Consider the following 20,186-nt stretch of genomic DNA (forward strand, 5'->3'; position numbering starts at 1 on the left):
TACAACTTCCAGGACCCGCAACCTGTTCATCCTGCGGTACCCCAGACAGCCTCATCTTGCAGCTGGCTCCGGGTCACCTGGCGCACCTGCCCACAGGCCACACCCTCAGGCCCGGCTCCTCCCTCTCCCGGCAGGCGGCTTGCTGCACGCCCCGCCCCCTTCGCGAAGCGGCCTCCCGGCTCCAGCTCGGGCCCCGCCCCCCTCCCGCTCCCCAACGTCCTCGGCGTCGAGCCCAAGCCTGCGCCTGCGCCTGCGCCCTGAGGCCGAAGCCGGGGCGCGCCTTGGCTAGAACGCGGAGAGCGGCGGGCGGAGCAGCCAATGGGCGGCGGCGCTGCCTAGCGGCCGGGAGGCGGGGCCTGCGCGGGTGTTAGGTTAGCGCGAGGCGTGACCTAGTTGACAGGCTCTGAGGTGCTGCTGTGGCGCCGGCCGCGGGGCAGAGCGGGCGGGCTGAGGGAGGAGGGCGGCGACGGGCGAGCGGCTAGCGGCGCGGGACGCAGAGCCTTTGCACTTTTCCCACCCGAGTGTCCCCTCCGTCCCCCCCCACCCCACTCCACACACCCTGTTTGCCCGTGAGCCTGGGGAACTTGCAGCTTAAAGCCAGCCACCCCCACGGCAGCATGTACCCCAGCAACAAGAAGAAAAAGGTGTGGAGAGAGGAGAAAGGTAACCGGCCCGAGGCTCCGGGTGCGGGCGGGCGGCAGGCGGGTGGGTGGGGGCGGGGGCCCGGCGGGGCGGGCGCGGCGCCCTCCGCCCGCAGCCTCCTCGCGCCCTCTCGGCCGGTGCCGCTCCCGCCCGCGGCCGCGTCCACGCGCGCGCACACGCCCCGGCCACGCGCCGCCCCCGGGCCCCCCGGGCACCTGCGGCTCGCGCACGTGCGGGCGCACACCCCCCCTGGGCGTCGAGTGCCCTCCTGCCCGGCGCGTTCGCCTTCTGGCCGGCTCGCACCCCTGGGCTGCCTGCAAGTTGGTGGGGACCCCGGCTGGGAGTTCGCACCGCCCGCCCGGTGTCCCGTGGACAGGTGCCCGCCGGCGGGTGCTCGGGCGGCTGCTGCTGAGCCTAGGTGCACCTGCACCTGCTTCCCTCCCTTCCCCACCTCTGCCCTCCCTCCGTCCCAGAGTGGCTCGGGGTCCCCGCTGCGCTAGCTGCAGGGTGACTTCTAAAATTTGGAACCCAAAGGGAGCATCGTGTCGGGCCGGGGATAAGTGGCTTCGGAGAAGTCTGAATGGGCTTTCCACAGCAATGTGTCTCTCGGTTACATCCCCATTCGTAGCGTGAAGTCGCACCGAGTAAGGCTGCATGCACTCTGTGAATGAACCCTTCCCCGAGTTTTGTACACACCGAGCCTTTGCCACATCCGTTAGATTGACAGTGGCACCGATTCCTTTGAGTAGAACTGTGCGAATTGTTTTCTCTCCTGTTTGTCACAGTTTTTTTTTTTTTTCTGTCTCAGTTTCTTAGGTCATGTTTTGATGTACCGCTTAAGTCTCCGGCATATTTTTTTTTTCTTCATCTTTTAACCTTGCATTGCTACTACTAACTTGGGCGAAATCCGTTTATAAAGTATGGAGTTGAGCCGGGGAGAGGGGGGAACTGCCGGTAGCTTGTTAAACATTCTCATTTCAAGACTTTCCTTTACAAACCTTTTAACCGAACGTGGTGTAAGAGTGGGGATTAGAAAGAATTTTCTAAACAGTGCCTGCTTTAACAATGCACGACAAAGGGGTGGGGGAGTTTTCAAATCAGCTGATGGGACAGCACAGTTAAAGTGTCCTTTAAATAGTAAAAGATTTGCTTTGGCGTCATTGTCTTAAAGAACATGAGCATCGAAAGAACTAAAACTTAAGGTACCACAAAACAAATGCTGTTTAGAACTTGGGCCTGATAACAGGGCTGGAGGCACACCTCACTGGTAGAGCATTCGCTGACCCTCGGTAGGCCTCTCTACACCCAGCACTGGGAAATAACTAAAGCAAACAAGAGGTCAGGAAAGAGTCTTGTATGTGAAATAGTGTGACATCTTACTAGTACTTTGCTTTTGTAGTAGCGGTTTCACTTGAACACACCTCTGTTATCACTGGAAAAATCGCACCCATTTTTCTTGATAGTCTTGATATGTTAGCTTTGTATAGTTGATGATAATAAAACAAAATAGTGTAAAACCACTGATATTTTTCTCAGTAACATGAGTCACTGAACATATAGTGAATACTTAAGAGCCATTGTTATGTTAGAAAAACTGCCCCTAAAGTAACATCTATATACTTGGACTGTGATGAGCAGACATTCAGAATCTTTCTTTAATATCCTAGTTTTATTTTTTGCTTCTTGTTTCCTCTAAAGGGAAAATATAACAACTATATTTTTTTAAAAAATAAAGAGGTAAATGCACAAAAAGACTTCTAGTAGAGTTATTTTCTTTTATCCCAAACTAAACTACTTTTGTATGAAGGTTAAACTTAAAGGGAAATATTATGGAGTGAATTCTTTGTATCTGTCTTCTCAGGATGTCTGTAGTTGGAGTAGTAAAGTGTGAAATATAATCTGTTATTTCACCAAAAAGGAGCTCAGGACTTCTTGTACAATAAGGAACCCAATGGAATGCGTGCCCTTTCCCCTTTCATCCCATTGGAGAGTTGATGGCTTAGTACTTTTGCATCGTTATAGGCATTTTAGAAAAACATTTTAATTCCATACACCATGTAGTTAGTAGAACTGTTTACATACTTGGTTCACAGATAAAAGATTCATGATAAAGATGAAGCATTAGTAGGAGAAAGTTTTTGGTGTTGCCTGAGAAACTATGTGCATGTCTTTTGCTTTCCATTTGTTTCATTGCTTAAACAAGTAACCGAGGAGTTCATAAAAAGCACATAGGTAACACAAATATTTTATTTTGAACCTTAATTCAGAATCATTTAATGTGTATTTTCATTTCAAGCATTGCAGTTTATCTCATTGTTTTTAAAATTGTATTTGGTGTTGTTTTGTTCTAAGTATGAATATTACTTTTAAGTAAATAGAATGACAGTCTTATTTCTGTGTGTAATTTATGGCATTTACATAAACACTTAATTCATGATGTCCCTCAGCCTAATGTCTAGCTGTAATAATTCTGCACTGTGATCTGAGCTTTTAAAGCAGTGCTTAAGCCACTGAGGGTCCATTCCCTTTTCTGACTTTGTGAGCCAGTTCCGAAGTTTATCATTTCTTTCAACCTTCCTATTCTATATATTACTCTATAACAAACAGGTGACACTGAACACTGCCTTTTTAATTCATGGAGAAATTAGTATCACAGAACAGTAGCAGCCTCAACATGCTCTCCATGGTGCCATTGGGCTGTTTCTTTACATATAATTAGGTTTTGTTCCTATAAAAGGGAGACCATTTTCTTCCATGTTTATAGGTTAGATTAACCTTTGCACTTGTACTCTTTATTCAATTGTTAATATTCTTTGAGAGCTTTTACCATCATGCATTCATTCTTTGGGTATGTTTACTTTCTCACCCTCTTCATCTTTTCTCTACTGTCTGGCCTTATGTTTGACCTTAAAGTATCTCCCCTTTCTCAGGGATTCACCTTGGAATCACCACTCTTTCTTCCCCTCTCCCACCTCTCTTCCCCCACTCTTATGTTTGGATGCTAGGATGCTAGGTGTAAGCCACTATTTCAGGCCTCATTTTCTGTTTTTTTTTTATTACCTTATAGTCTCATGGATTTCAGTTATATTTGAATGAAACTAATGTGTGTAAGGTCATTCAGTAATAATGAACATAGTAATAGTTACTGAAGTCCTGTTTTGTGCTCTGTGTTTTTTTAATGCCTTATATGGGTTCATTTGATTCTCACAGCTCATGAAAGTAGAAAATGGTATGAGATAATATAGGGTTAAGCTTTAAATGCAGTTGTCCCATTTCTGATCCTAGTTGGTACTGTTCTACAAGCTCTGGGACGTTATGTGAATTATTTGACCTCTCTGCTGTAGTTGCTTCACCTAGAAGTTGGGAAGAATGCCTGTGTAATTATCTCAAGAAGAAAGTGAAACAAAGAGATGTGGTAATTGATCTAAGACCATAAATTTATATAATGATTTAGGTCATAAGTCAAACTCTATCAACCACTGCTCTGTTTTCTGTGCTGTTGGTCACCCAGTTGATAAGGTAGTGGCTTTGTAAAATAATTCTTTTCTCTGACCTTCCTGTAGAACTTGGTAGTATTTTCCTCCTTATATTTATTAAAGCTCCCTTCTTTGTATCACTTGGACATCATAACCTTGGTGGCAACTAGATTTTATTTCATTATTCTCCTTTGTAACTGTTGTTAGATTTAACACATTTTCTTTTTTCCTGTCCTCTCTCCCTCTAGGACCAAACATTTATTTCCTACATTAAAAATAAATACATTAACTTTTTCCCTGCTTCTTTGTGAATTATCTTGTGTACAAACCAGGATATTCATAATCAGCTTTAAATAAGTGGTTCTTTTATTTTTTTATTAGGAGGGCTAATGGCCTAGCATACTGTACAAGTCTCTGTACAGGTTTGCTTTATTTTTAGCTATTTTTCTCTTCTGTGGTCCTTCTTTCCCAGATAACATTTTATAGTTTCATTAGACTATTTAGATCTCCTTGTTTTTATTGTTGTTTTGTTTGTTGAAATGTCCTTACTTTTTACCTCTTTGTGGGAAGACTTTTATAGTTATGACTTGCTATGAAAATTATTTTAGTGATACAAACATTGGAAACACTTGCCACTTAGTGAGCTCTTTATAAACAGCATCTGCTATTCTAAGATGCTGCTTTATATTTTAACCTTAATGCCAAGGTGGGTATTTAAAGTATGAATAATCTACCACCATAATGCTATTACTGAAAACTTTCAGTGTTGATGGCCCTGGGAAACTGAGGAAACCGCTTTGTAGTATGTTTCTTATGCCTGTTTCAGCAGTCTACACTTTACTTACTTGATACTATTTTGCAGCTTACTCTTTTGCTCTTAAGTCCTTTGAACTGAAGGATCATTGTTCCTGAAGTCTCCAAATGCCTCACCTAGCTAGCCCTTACTCCTTGTTAGTTGATGATGAGAGTAAGAGTAAATGACTTGACTCATTTCTTGGGTCATCTTAGGAATTTTGTCTCAACCAACTTTGATTTTATGGTTTCTTGCTACTGGGAATTAATTTGACCTTCTTTAACCCTCAAGTATGAAATCATTGGATTGCATTTTGGTGTTCTTTAAGTCTTTGGCTAGTGTAGCATGATTAATATTTATTCAGTAGTTCCCAAGATTAAAATTTAAATACAAATGGAGATTCTGCTTTTATTTTGCAAGAACGTTTGCTGAAGATGACCTTAGAGGAGAGACGCAAAGAATACTTAAGAGACTATGTTCCTCTGAGCACCATTCTGTCATGGAAGGAGGAGATGAAGAGCAAGGGCCAAAATGATGGTAAGTTTCTCAGGACAATTTTTAGGCAGATGCTGTCCTGTATGTAACTTGTAAGACACTTGTTGACAGAAATGAATAACTGATGTTCACGAATGAGGTATTTTTGAAATTATTACTTTGCATTTTGAAATTACTGCTTGGTTGCTTTTAGTTACTTATATCTTTCTTAAGCTTAGTAATGCATAATTTGTGTTCTGAAATACACCACGTTTACAGTGCAACTTTTTTTTACAGGAACTTTTTTATTCTTTAAAAGTTGTTCTGCTTCAGATCATAAGAGGAAATACTATAGAGATTTACTCATTGGTGGTGTGGCATTTTGAGCTTGCCTTAGTTCTATTTTTATTGGATTTTCTTTAGCTTATTTTAAGAGTTGCGTAAGATTAAAAGTATGTTGCGATATAGAAAAACAGTAACACTTCAGATAGCTTTTGAGAATGTATATTTTGTATGGTATGATAAATTTACATGTGAACACATTTAACAAAATTTACTTAGTCTTTTTGGTTTGATGAACATCTGGATTGTATTAAACTGTAAGCAGATTTTTAAGCATTAAAAGGGTACATGAAAATTGGTTACTCAGTATCAAGTGATCTGAAATCGTATATACACAACAGCACTAAATGGAATCAGCAATTTGTATTTATATGTTTATGTATAGTATTTATATGTATATATAAGCTCTCTAAAGAAAAAGAGGCCATTAATTTGGTGGGGAGATGGAAGACATTGAAGAGGGAGGAAAGGGAAGAAAGAAATAATGTAATTATATTTTAATAAAAAATTGTTTTTAAAGTTTCTGAACAGGAAATCATATTTAATGGGTGTTTGATATACTTATCTCAGATCTAATAATCACTGGTGTTAATCTTGATGTAAAGTTTAGATGAGCAGCACTCTGCAGAGCAAGGAAATTTCCTTAATGAAGTAGACATGAACAATTTATTTTGCAAGTTGTGTCCTTAGATTGATGACAGTATACAGGGTACAGAGTACCGTGGGATCAGAAAATGAAAACAAATTGGAATTCTGAAAAAACCCTGTGGAGAAAAGCAGCTGACTTAAGCTTTGGTGTTTGAAGAAAGAACAGTTAGAATTGAGCTTTGAGAACGTTTCTTTCTTGAAAGGAGGAACAGGTTCGGTGACACTGTGCAGCTGAGGCCAGAGCATTGCTACAGGCTTGACTGCCTGGGTTCGTAGTGACTTCAAGACTAGTTTAGGTTGTGTAGCCAGACACTATTTAAAAAACAAGCTACTGCAACAACAACAGCAGCTTGTTAGGCTGAGAGTGAAAAAATGTTTTTAATAGGTAGGTGGGGCAGTGACTTCACCTCAAGGGTTAGTGGTGCCCTAGAGCAAGCTGATTAATATGTTCATGACTGACCTGCTTGCCCATGACCTTCAATAAAGGCAAGTTGTTTTAGTAAGTATCTCATTAAGACACTGAAAGAAGTTAGTCTGTGTAATAATACAAGAGCACATGACCAGACATCAGGAAAAGAAGGGTTTTTGCCTTCTTCATCTGGGACTCAGTTGTTTCTTTTTTGTTTATAAGCAACTGGTATTGAATAATTAGCGCCATGCCTAGCAAATATCCCCCTTTGTCTTGCTTCTTTCTTTCATTGGATTACCTTCTGTGTCACTATAGTAGCTGGTCACTTCTCTAATGATATGGCACATGATGTTCCTTTTAGCAAAGTTGATCTCTTGGGATAGAGTTAGTTCTACTGCTGCTGAGCAGTTCAAAGAGCAGTAGCTGATACTCAGGCAGCTATGCGGTGTTGGAACAGCAATGTTTACGAACTTAGTTTTCTTGATGGCTACTGTTTTCTTTATTTCATTAATTTTTTTACATTTATTTAGTTACTTTAAATGTGTGTGTGTATGAGTATATGCGGGGACCAGTTGTATTAGTGCCACAGCCCATATGTCCAGGTCAGAGTTAGGTCCCCACTTCCACTATGTGCCCTGGGAATATAGTTTAGGTGGTCAGGCTTGGTGGCAAGCATTTTTATCTGTCGAGCCATCTAATTGGCCCTGGATATTTCTGTTTAAAGATTCAGCCAACAAGTAACCACATGTGGTAGAATTTTGTTGTTATAATTCACAGTTTGGTGTGTTCAGGAATACCACATGCTGAAATATGTCTGCCAAATTAGAAAAGATACATTGAATAATTCCTGACATGTTCTTCTCTTACATTGCACTGTATATTTAATCCTGTGTCTTAAGAGCTATAATTTATGAGTGACTCACAGTTATTTTTTTGCTACTTTTCTCTGTTACGCTATTTTGAACCTGAAGGCATTCCATGTGGATTTAGGTGATGTGATCTGAACTGTATTTGTATCATTCTTTCCATGTGACATTTGAAGTGTCATTTGCCCTTGTCTGTTATGACCTGGAAACTTGTGCTGGCCTCATCTTTGTCCTTGAAATGTAACAGCTCATTATATAAGTGATGTTTGCTAATTTCTTCAGCTGTACACACTTTGTATATTCTTCATTTGCACTTTCTTCTTGTCATCTCTTTAGTACTAAGTTTTAATAAAATACTAGTCAAGACAGTTTGAGTACTTTAAAAGACGTTCAGTTACTTGGTGTGAATAGGACCACAAATCATTATGTACATGCATGAAATGTCATAGTAAAATTTATTTTGTATAATTAGACACATTGGGAAGTTGTACATATGAACTCATAGTGATTGTGTCAGCATGCATAAAACCTGAGCAAGCTCCAGCCAGATAAAATACCGGTGTGAAGGTGGGCATGGATTCCCATCCCTAGCTGAGGAGCTATTGGCTTTTGACTGCTGCTGAGAGTGATAGGTCTTTTTAATGTTGTCACCCTTGGCATGTTGACCACACTCCAAGGCAGGTTGCATACCCGCTAGTAGGTGGCTAGTAGAAACTGGATTTGATGGTTTTAAAAATGAGAGAAGGAAAACTGGAGTTGGGTGAATAGGGAGGATAATTAAGGAGGAGTTGGGAGAGGGGACCAACATGATCAAAATATAATGTATGGAAGTTTCAAAGAATTAATAAAAACATTATTTAAAACAATAAATATGTATAACTAATATATGCTAATAAAACAATGGGGATAACCCAGGCCTTTGTTCATACCAGAAAACTACCAACTGAGCTACATCTCTAGTCTTTGGGTCATTATTTTTAATGTTTGAAGTGCAACTGAGGAGTAAAAATAACAAATCTTTATAATTACTTTATTCAAATATCAAATATCTTTGAAAATGGTTTTATTAGAAGAAACTTCACATTTAATATCATATATACTAGATTCAAATCTGATAATGGGGGTCATTTAGAAAACACTGAACTCTAAAATTTTGATTTATGCAGTCTGTAAGTGTGAATTACTTAAACATTTTTAAGGTAATTGGAAACGTTTTGGCATGTATAGGTTGACTAAAGAGTGTAGGCACATTTATAATCCTTACCTTCTTTCATATTAAAATTAGTATGATAGCATTAAAGTTCAGGATTATTGATTCTCCTTTCATTTGCACTAGTTTCTACTCATAAACATTATTTCTGTGGGAAGTGATGACCCATCAGATGTGGTACTGCTTGTCTGTAATTCCTGTATCTCAACTACTTGGGACTCTGAAGCAGGCAGATTTTAAATTAGAGGTTTGTCTGGAAAACAGTGTGATGTCTTTTCTCTCAAAAAATTTTTTTAATGAGAATGAAAAAAATTAAGTCCTAACTACTGAGTCTTTTTGTCTCTTTACTTAACTTGGAGATTTGAGTAGAATTTGAATTTCTGGTCAGTGAATGACTCGTATTCCAGGCTGAAAAATAATGTTTAGAAATCATCAAAAGGTATCATTTTCATTTGAACATGGTTTTGTATTTTATTTTTGATCATACATTCTCTGGTAATTTAACATATGAATATAATGTATTTAGATCCATATCCTCTCCCCACTACTCCAACTCCTGGAACTACCCCTGTCTTCAGACTTCAGATCTTCTTTTGTTAAAAGTGTATTTTAATTTAAATATTAGTATGTAACATAGTACTTTAGTAAGTTTATAATAACCACTTTTGGATAACAGTATGTTTATTAGTTATAAGGATTGAGGAAATTAAAATGTAAATGCTTATTCTGTAGAACAGTGTATGGAGAAGGATGCAGGGAAGAATTTTGTGTGATATGCTGCAGTTGGTCTTTGTTTTTCTTTTATCCCCTTACATTTAAAATATACCCTGATTATGATTTTCATTTCTCCCAATTCCTTTCCACCCCCCACCTCCCCAATCTGGAACTACTGCCTCTCTGTCTCTCATTGGAAAACAAACAGGTTTCTAAGGGATAATAAATATAAGCTAAAACAAAAACTAACAGATTGGAATTGAACAAACCAAAAACAAACAAACAAAAAAAAAAACAAAAACCCAAAACAAAACAAAACAGAGCCAGAAGGAAAAGTGTCCAAGAGAAGGCACAAGTATCAGAAACCCACTCTTTGGCACACCCAGGAATCCTATAAAAGCAAAAGCAAAAAAGGACCTGATGCAAACCTGTGCAGGCCCTGTTCATGTTGCCTCAGTCTTTGAGTTCATGTGTGCTTTGATCACGTTGATGAAGTGAGCCTTGTTTTCCATCCCCTCTGGCTCTTACATTTTTCTGTTAAAAAACAAAAAAGCAATGTAGCAATAAAAAGATTCCTAATGTCGTTTTGCTATTATTGCTATGCTCATGATAGCACCTTGCTCAGCCATCATCAGAGAAGCTTCCTCCTGCAGCAGATGGGAACAAATACCCATAGCCAGTGTAAAGAACACTTGGAACACTCAACCCCAAACGATGTCTACATGAAATTCTTCCCTTCAGGACTCAAGGAACCCTGAGGAAGAAGAGGCTGAATGAGTTTTATTTTTACTGAATATCTGTAAAAAGAGAAGTTGGGGCTGGAGAGGTGGTAAGATGGCCTGTGGATAAAGTACCTGCTGTGCCAGGTGTGAGGATACCCAAACTTTGGTTCTCTAGAACCCATCCAAAAGCACAGTAGGAATGGTGGCTGGCTGTAATCCAGCACTTGAGAGGCAGGTATAGGTGATCCCTAGGTCAAACTGGCTAGCTAGATTAGTTGATCAGCAAGTTCTGGATTCAATTGAGAGTCCTTGCTTAAGTAAATAAAATGGAGAGGAAACAGAGAAGGACTCCTAATGTCAACTCTGAGCCTCTTCTTGTGTATATGTATATGTGTCTGCAAACACATGCACCTGCACACATGCAAACATGTATGTACACAAACACACACACACACGAGAAAAAAGTGCCATTTCAGACTTTTATGGTACTAATTACATTATTTTATTAAATGTTGATCTATGTTTGAATGATAGGATATAGTTGAAAATGATCAAATAGTTTAGAAATGGTATTAGAACAGGATGGGTTTAATCCAGGCTTTTAGGAGGGAGAGGCAAAGGCAGGTGAGTCCCTGTGAGTTCAAGGCCAGCCTCATTGACAAAGTAAGTTGTAGGCCAATCAGGGCTACACAATGAAATGTATAAATAACAAACAAACAAAAAACCCCCACCAAACACAAAAACAGGATGAATTTATAGAAATCTAAAAATTGGAAAGGAGTATTTCCTACTTAATCTGTGTTTTGATCTCTTCTTAGATTATATTCAATTTGTGCACTGTAATTTGAAAGTAAAATAATCTACAGAAACAGAAAAGAGCAAAACACTGCAGTTTCTTAGACACAAATCTTTTGAGTGTGTGTGATTTTGTTTTTGTAAATGATCTTAATGTGAATTTGATTTTTGAGATTTTTATTTTGGGGTTAGAGAGATGGTTCAGTGATTAAGAGCACTGGCTGCTTTGCAGTTCTCAGCATCTACTTTGGTCTGCTCACAGTCACCTATAACTCTAGTTCAAGCGGATTCTTCCCCTCTTTTCTGACCTCTGTGGGTGCTGCATGCACATGGTACACAGACATACAGAGGGCAAAGCACCTATGCATACTATTTTGTGAAACAGTAAAATAAAAAAAATTAAAAATCTATAAACCACTCTGATTTATTATGTAAGCAGTCACGAAGAGATAGTATACAACTAAAATCTACATTTGAACAAAATAACAAACACAGTTCTGAAGTCCTAATGTGGGCTCTATTCTTCAGACTTTTTGCTTTTGTGTTCTTTTGCAGCTACCATCTTCTTTTCTGTTTTTGGAGTGTGCTCTAGTACTGGAGGAAGCACTGTTCATCTTACCTGTTCTATTGTTGCCATCTTTAAAGTTGTCTGGAAGTTGAAAGACTTCTATTACCCCAAAGTTGTTTTCCTTTACTCACTTTCCTATGTTCCTTTTTATAGAGTGATGGTAGCAGTTGATTATGTAGTCAGGAGAAACGTTATTTGATGAGGGTCTGTCTTCTTTATGATACTGTAATTACCATGAAAATGGGGACTGTATTGTCTTCAATATTCTTTGTGTCCCTGGTTGTCTGGCATAGTGCTTTTTACAAAATAGATGGTCATTAATTGTCTTGTGAGGTGACTAAACGTTAAACTCAATTGCATGATTAGTATTTTCATTCATTTTTCCCTCCCCATCTTTCCTGTTTTGTAAAGATTCATATGGGAACTTAGAAATTAATCTAGCTGTTAAAAAAAAAAGACTTTTGCTGTTTTTTCTTTATTCAGGTTCCAGGACTGTAGTTTGCTTCCCGTGCTGCTTACACAAGGCATTTTTTTGCTATGCTGTTTAGCTACATCTCACATTCCCTTCTTATTCCTGTATCTTTTCTTCTTTCTCTCATCCTTAGCCCATCATTTTTTCTTAATTATAAGCTTCCATAGATTTAACAATCTCTAAAATCTGTGGGTCCTAACATTATTTCAACTTTCCCCTCTAGCTGTTTTACTCATCCTAATGTTTTTCTCTTAAGTTATTCTATTAATTACTTTTTATCTTGCATACTACCTTACCCTACTTCCCTCCCACTTATAATCTTATTTTTTTGAGTTTAAGCCAGATTATTTTTAATGCTGGTAATAAATACTTTGCATCTTTGTAATCTAAATTTGGTTCTATTAAGCTTCAAATGCTGTATAACACAATGATAAATTTCTGTAATGAAAATTTTACTTAACTCTTGTATACATATTTAATTGAAATTCATGGGTTAGTTGCATTGTATATTATTATTTTGTATTAATATTGTTACAGCTTCAGTTTCAATAAATCTAAATGATAACAAAGTTCAAGTTAAATGAGTCAAATTATATACAATTGAGCCTGTTGCATAGATTTTTAAGATGGTTAATAATAACACTTTTAGCATGTTTCCAATCCAAATGTATTCATTTTGGCATTATTGATTCTCCATATTCAATGGTAGGAAGTTATTTTAATATTACATCCTTTTAAAGTTCTTTGCAGTTAGTAAATTTGCTTCAAAGCCAACTATGACTACATAGAATTTAGTTCTTGAAAGAATCACACCAAATAGCTTGTAAGTATTTTGAAAATAAATGGTAACTGTAACTGAAAACAGTGAAATTCTGTTCAATGATGTTCTGTAAGTGTTAAGCACTCATTGTGAAGTGAAGCGGATAAAATAAAGAATATGAAGTTCTGTAGGAATTCATAATCACAGTATGTTTCTGCTTTTTCTCTGCTTCATTTAAACTATTTTTAGCTGATTTTGATAATACATAAATAACATTTATTGTGCACTGTAGATGTATCACTGAATATTAAGTAAATTGTTCTTGTATAAAGCATGCTAAAATGTAGAAAACAATAATCTTAAATCTTACTTTTAATAATACTTTGAATTATGGTTTCAAGATGATATGCTTATATATATGTGTGTGTGTGTATGTGTATGTATACGTTGTTCTACTAGTTGCATTTACACACTAAGTAAATTTCACAGTAAATGTGAGTTTTACTCAAATATTAGTTGCTCAGTGCAAACAGCCTGAGATTTGTACAGATTGGTGATAGTAAAAGAATACAAACTTTTAGTTCTAGTGGTCTTCTTGTGTGAGTCTTCATAATATTCCCTGCCCCCCCATTTATTTATTTTAAATCTATGAATTTCATGACTATCTTTCTCTATAGGATACTTAATTGCTGATTTTTTTCTGTAACTATTGAAAACAACTGAAGTGCAGTTTATTTTTGTACTTAAGCCTTTGATTTACAAGGCTGTGGATTATTGATGTAACACAGCATAGATAATAAATTCAGACTAAGAGAAGTGGCCAGGTGTATGTCTGAGCAGTGGAAAATCTCGAAGATTTTTAAGACTCATATGTACACAAAGAAACTTGAGTATCATGAGGATAAATTTGTGATTGTACTTGGAGACATGTCTCTTCTTTAATATTTTTTTCTGTGTCTGATAAAACCATTTTTCTCTATTCTTCAGTTTTCTAATCTATACATTCATTCTTGGATTAATTGTGTGTGTGTGTGTGTGTGTGTGTGTGTGTGTGTGTGTGTGTTGCCAGCTTCCCAATTCACTCTTCTTAGATTTTAAACTACTTAAATTTTTTGTGATAAAATAACATGAAATTTATTATTTTTAATCTTAACAGTGCTGCTGTAGTCCTTCTGAGTATAGAATTCAGTGGCATTAAATGCATTTACAGTGTATGTAGACATCCCTAGCATTCATGACAGAACTTTTTCTGTCTTTCCAAATAGAAAATTTGGACTTGTGAAACAAAACTGCTATTTTGTTCTACTCTCCCAGCTACTGTTACTATCTAGTCTACATTCTGTTTCTGATTTTGTTCTGGATGCCAGATGTGAATAGAATCATACAGTAGTTGTCTTTTGTGTCTGGCCTATTATACATTCATCCATATTGCCTCCTGCTATAATTTTGATTTTAGTGTGTTATCTTAAGAGATTAAATTAAATATTATGAAAACTTTAAAAAAAAGAGTTTTATGGTGGCCAGAAGGTGGTGGTGCACACCTTTAATCTCAGCACTTAGGAGGCAGAGGTGTGTGGATCTCTGTGAGTTCCAGACCATCCTGCTCTACAGAGTGAGTTTCAGGATAGCCATGGCTACACAGAGAAACTGTGTCTTGCAAAACTAAAAAGAGTTTTATGGATTTTTGTTTTGCATTCAGGTTTTGATACACTTTGAGTTAACTTTTGTGTATGGTATAACTTTTGTGTATGTTATGAAGTAATTTTATTCTGCATGTGGATATTCAGTTTTCTAGTATCTTTTATTTGAAAGTCTTTTTTTTATAAGACCTTTGGCTAGCCATGGTACTGTCTGTAAAAATCAGATTTAAAATGTCCCATTGATCTATATATCTGAACTAATGCCCTGATCACACTGGTTTGATTAATGTAGCTTTGTAGTAAGTTTTGAAATCATGAAATGTGAGTCCTTCAACTTTGTTCTTTTTCCCCCCATGATTTAGTTGTATTTGATTTTTATTGAGACTACATATGAATTTTGGGGTTGTTTCTTTTCACAAAATACCTCCAGGATCTTGATAGAGATTGTGCTGAATCTGTAGATCACTTTGGGTAGTAATAGTAATATTCTTCCAGTCAATCAATGGTGTGTGTCTTTCTGCTTACTTACACTGATTTTAATTTTTAAAATAAGTTCTTTTTAGTTTTCTATGTAGAATCTTTCACCTCCTTAGTTAACTGGCTTCATTGTGTTTTAGGTCATTTTAAATGGAATTGTCTTAATAATTTTATTAATTCAACTGATATTTGTATATAGTTTTGTATCTTACAACTATTCTGATTTCAAGTTAATGATCTTTCTCTTTTTAGTCTCACTGTATATAGTAGCTGAACAAAGAGAAGTTACTTTTCATTTCATTATCTTGTGTACTTAACTAATATTTCAGTACTAAGTTAATGAGAAATAGTGAAAGCGAACATCATTGTCTTATTCTGATTAAGGAGAAATGCCTTTAGTTTTTCACTATTGGGTGTGATGATATTTGTGGGTTTTTAAGTTTCTATTATATAATTTTCTGAAAATTCATATATATCCGTTATGCCTATGAAATTTTCATTTTATCCCTAGTTTATTGAATGTGCTTGTCATGTGATGGAGGATTGGATTTGGTCAAGTGTTTCTCTGTGCTGTTTGATGTAATAATGTAGTTGTTACTCTTCATTCTTTAGCCTCCAAATTTTAGTAGATTGTATATTTCTGAGTATATATAAATGTTATTCAGAGGTGTAGGCTTGGCAATGGGTGTATATGAGTTTCATTCACATTTTGGATCAAATGTCAAGTCATATTGCCCTATTTAATTGTCAGGAGTCTGAAAATTTTAGTGTAGCTACATGCTCAAGAACAGAACAAACATAAAACTTGTTTTTCTGAATATCAGTATACAACATCACCACTCACATGGCTTAAGTAATCATATTTTGTTGAAATCAGCTGCAGAATACACTATTGCTTTGTATTCCACTAAATAAGGGAAAATAAGCATTGCCTATTAAGCTATTGTGCATTCTTTAAACATTATCAGTTTTAATATAAAAAACTATCCATTCAAAACACTTTTGGATTTATTCAGGTATCCTTTTATCACTCTTAAGATGTCTTGGCATTCAGTCAAATGTATCTAAATGATTTCTTTCCATCCCAGTTGTTGATGTGTATATTTTCCCACAGAATATTGTTCTGTGGAGTTGAGAGTTGGTGATACAGTACTACTTAGAAAATGTACCCTACTTCTTGCTGAGATTTTTTATAAACCATTTATATGTCTGTTCTGCAAGATTTAATGTTGATATTTCCTGATATTATCAGACAATTACTTGGATTAATATCCTTTTCAGAAATGATCATTGAATAACTTGTGTGAGTGCTGAGAGGTTGCAGTTGTCTTAGTATATCTCCAGATATGATAACTAAATGGTTATAATGCAAGGAAAACTGTCAGCACAACTTCGGTAGCAACAATAATTGCCCTAATTGTATTGTAGCAACTGCCAACTTCAGAAGTGTTAAAGTGTTTTAAAATCAATCTTTGAATTAGAAATATATAATAAATTAAATTTCAATATAATTCAAAATTCTCTCTCTCTCTCTCTCTCTCTCTCTCTCTGTGTGTGTGTGTGTGTGTGTGTGTGTGTGTGTGTGTGTTGGGGACAGGGTTTCATTACGTAGCTCTGACTAGCCTATACATTACAGTGTAGACAAACTAATCTTGAAGTGGATATCCACCTGTCTCTGCCTCCTGAGTATTGGAATTAAAGGCATGTGGCACCACACCTGATGGCTTAGTTTTTATATTTTAATGTTTTGGGATTTTCCCTCTTAATGATGCCTAGTCTAATAAAAATACTGTTTATTCAAAGTTACTAGACTACATTTTAGCACATCATGTTGTCTATTTTGAAAAATGATAATAGGTAAGATGGATGCTGGGCAACCTTTTGGAATATTTGTTTGAAGTTATGCTTCTGATTTTAGAACAACATAATAACAATTTTGGAAAACTAATTTGTCTCATGTGGAATTGACTCCTGAAAGTGCACTTTCTGTCATTGGAAGTAAATATTCTGAGAGGTTCTAGATGAAAAAAATCAGTCAGGTATACTAAAAGCAATTTCTTTATGATTGATGACTGAACAGTTGCCTAATGTGCCTGACTTGACTGTGATTTTACTGTTCTAAGATAATGTAACCTTGTATTTTGTGGTATTTCCTTTCTGACCATTGTCTGTACATTATAACATACCAGTACCTCTTGGTGATTGAAACACCTTTGAGTTTATTCAAAGGCAACTACATGCAGATAATCATTCTGTTTATAATTGAATGATTACATAAATTAAACTAGGCAGTTCTTTGCAATATTGATTGGCACAGTGGGAAAGTGGAACTAAGAAATGGTATTTATTCCTTGGCAAATTTGCTTGTAAAATAATGTAAACTTGACTTTTCTGGAAGCACAGTCTGTCATTGATTTTCTTAGGATTTACTTGGTGACAGGACCATTGTAAATTTTATTCATATTAGTAATAAGGCAGTTTAAGGGAAATGACTTATCTACTTATCTATACCTCACACACTTTAGTGTTGTTTTTTGATTTGTTTAGATAGACCCTGACAGAACAAAATGTATAATTCCTATCTGTAGATTCATCACTGTGACTTGTCATTTTTTTCACTTTCTCTTTTCACTCCCCACTGCTCCTTTTTTGGCTTTTTGTTTCATTTGTAATCCCTGACCACTGTTGTGATTTTATTGATGGATTACAAGCTGAGAGTTGAAGACACTGTCTTAAAGAAATATGTTGACTGGAGCTGGAGATGCCACTTAGGATAGTGTTCTTGTTTGGAAGGCAAAGCAGTGGGTTGAATCTCTGGCATCATCACCATCATCATACAAAGCTGTGGGTTATACTACTACTACTACTACTACTACGACTAATCATTAGGTAAAGTTGTGGGTTGGATCTCAGTATAACAACAACAGATTAAAATAAATGAAAGAAATCAGATATGTGTGAAGCAGAATAATGCAAAGCAATACTGATTCAGTCTTATGGATATATACATATATAAAAACACAAAGAAATCCAACAGGGTGATAAATATGTTGGGGTGGGGGTGGGGAGTGCCAAGGCCCTGACCCAAATGATGTGACAGAATTTGATGATCTCCATGGAAGGCCTCACTTTCCCTGGGAAGTGGATGGGGGGGGTGGAATGGGGGAGGGTTGGTGGAGTGCATGGGAGCATGGGAGGGAGAGGGAACTGGGATTGATATGTAAAATAAGATTGTTTATAATTTAAATAAAAATTTATATAAAAAATTAAAAGGTAAAAAAAAACTAACTAAAATTTTAATTTGAGTCGTATTTGCTGCTTCTATGTAGCTGTGTTTATGCTAAGGAGTAGAGTAAAAATTTCTGTAAATTCTGAGATGAAAGTGCCATGATTGTAAAGTTCTGTGTATAGCAAAACCTTGTCAACTGTGAGGATAAAAATCACACTTCTTCAAAAGGATTATGAACTTTTGATATAGAGAAATAATTATATTATTTAGAAATATTGATATTCAGTATTGACAAAAGCAAAAAATTTCAAGCCCAAATAACCAGTGAAATATAAAGTTAACCCTTAAAAAACACTAAGAATGTATCTTTAAGGGCTATACAACTTTAAATATAATACTTCTAATAAGATGGTAGGCACAAAGGAAAAATGCATGGGGGCATGTTCTATCCTTAACACGCACACATGCCTCCACGCATGTTCATACCCCTCAAGTGTTAAAATGCTCTATGCCACAAGTAAACTAAACCTGAGGTGGGGTGCTGGCTCTAATTGGGAGGTAGATGGTTGCCTGGCATGCATTATTTCCTGGACTAACACCCTCAAAATAAAAAGAAATTAAAAAGGAAAATATGTAAAAAAAAGAATGAGAAATAGAAATAAAAATAATTAAAACCAAATGAACAAAAATTCCAACTACTGAAACAAAACTCAATGAATTCAAAGAATTTGAGTGAACTGCTCATTTAACAGGTTTTAAAACTGTGTGGAACAGCTGGTCCTCTGCCTCCCTCCTTAACACATAGCATTAACAGGAATGTCTCCAGAGCAGAGCTGTGGCTTTGTTGTGCAGATGATGATTCTAGAGGTTTCTGATATGTGTTGAGAGTATTCATGGAGTGAGCTGACTTGCAACTTAAAACTGTAACAAGCCATTGGAGAATGACAGTCCATAGATCTATGGGAGAAATCTAGTTAAATAGTTCTGGGACGCTGGGCGGTGGTGGCGCACGCCTTTAATCCCAGCACTTGGGAGGCAGGCGGATCTCTGTGAGTTCGAGGCCGGGCTGGACTGACAGCCCCCAAAACAATACAGAGAAACTCTGTCTCGTAAAACCAAAAAAAAAAAAAAAAAAAGTTCTGGGACATTATTACTAATTTTGGCTATCATCAGTAACTAGAACACTAATAATATAAAACAAAAAATTAAGTGGAAAAGCCTACAGAAAACCAACAATAAAAAACAATGTTAACAGCAGCAAAAGATTGCTCAGAAATTGGAACAATGCAAGAAATAAGTAGAACTTAATGTTGTTTCCCCAACATTGTTAAGATAAAATAGTCAATCAGGGCACTTTTGAAAGATGAAACATGCAGAGGTCGTAGAAACTGAAAATCTGACACTTAAAAGTTTTAAAGGAGGGCTGGAGAGGTGGCTCAAGGGTTAAGGGCATTAGTAGCTCTTCCCGAGGTCCTGAAAGTTCAGTTTCCAACAAGCATGTGGTGGGCTCACAACCATCCACAATGGGATCAGAGGCCCTCTTCTGGCATGCAGGTGTACATGCAGATAGAGCATCAAACATAAATAAATCTTTTAAAAATTCCAAAGGAAGTGGAGATTGAATTAACAATATAATGTTGGATTTACGGATAAAGGTGACATAGGACATAGCAATCAGCTACTTCAGTCTTCTGAGAAGATAGGAACAGAATAGAAAATAAGTAATAATAAAGCAAAATTCATGGTGGTCAAGGAATTTTACATGAATACTAAAATGAATGAATAATACTGATAATGTATTTATAAGAAAAGAAAAGGATATTGTGAAGAAACAAGATGTGAGAACAGTGTGGTAGTGTGATACTTGTGCTCAGAAATTCATAGAATTACAGGAAAGAGTAAAGGATATGAAATAATTAAAATAATTAAAAAGGATGACAGTGTTCAGG

At 36.9% G+C, this 20,186-nt stretch overlaps 1 protein-coding gene across 2 annotated transcripts in view; it reads left to right on the forward strand.

The window, feature by feature from the left end:
* The first annotated feature begins 360 nt into the window (after positions 1-360).
* Positions 361-20,186, forward strand: part of Macrod2 (mono-ADP ribosylhydrolase 2) — a 1,968,454-nt gene continuing 1,948,628 nt past the window's right edge. For both annotated transcript variants that reach the window (XM_040746387.1, XM_040746388.1), the window contains exons 1-2: positions 361-663; positions 5,332-5,448. In XM_040746387.1, coding sequence (XP_040602321.1) covers positions 618-663; positions 5,332-5,448 — 163 coding nt within the window. In that variant the 5' untranslated portion in view covers positions 361-617. The remainder of the gene's footprint in view (positions 664-5,331; positions 5,449-20,186) is intronic.

Source organism: Mesocricetus auratus, unplaced genomic scaffold (genome assembly GCF_017639785.1).
Source record: "Mesocricetus auratus isolate SY011 unplaced genomic scaffold, BCM_Maur_2.0 Super-Scaffold_100004, whole genome shotgun sequence".
NCBI lineage: Eukaryota > Metazoa > Chordata > Mammalia > Rodentia > Cricetidae > Mesocricetus > Mesocricetus auratus.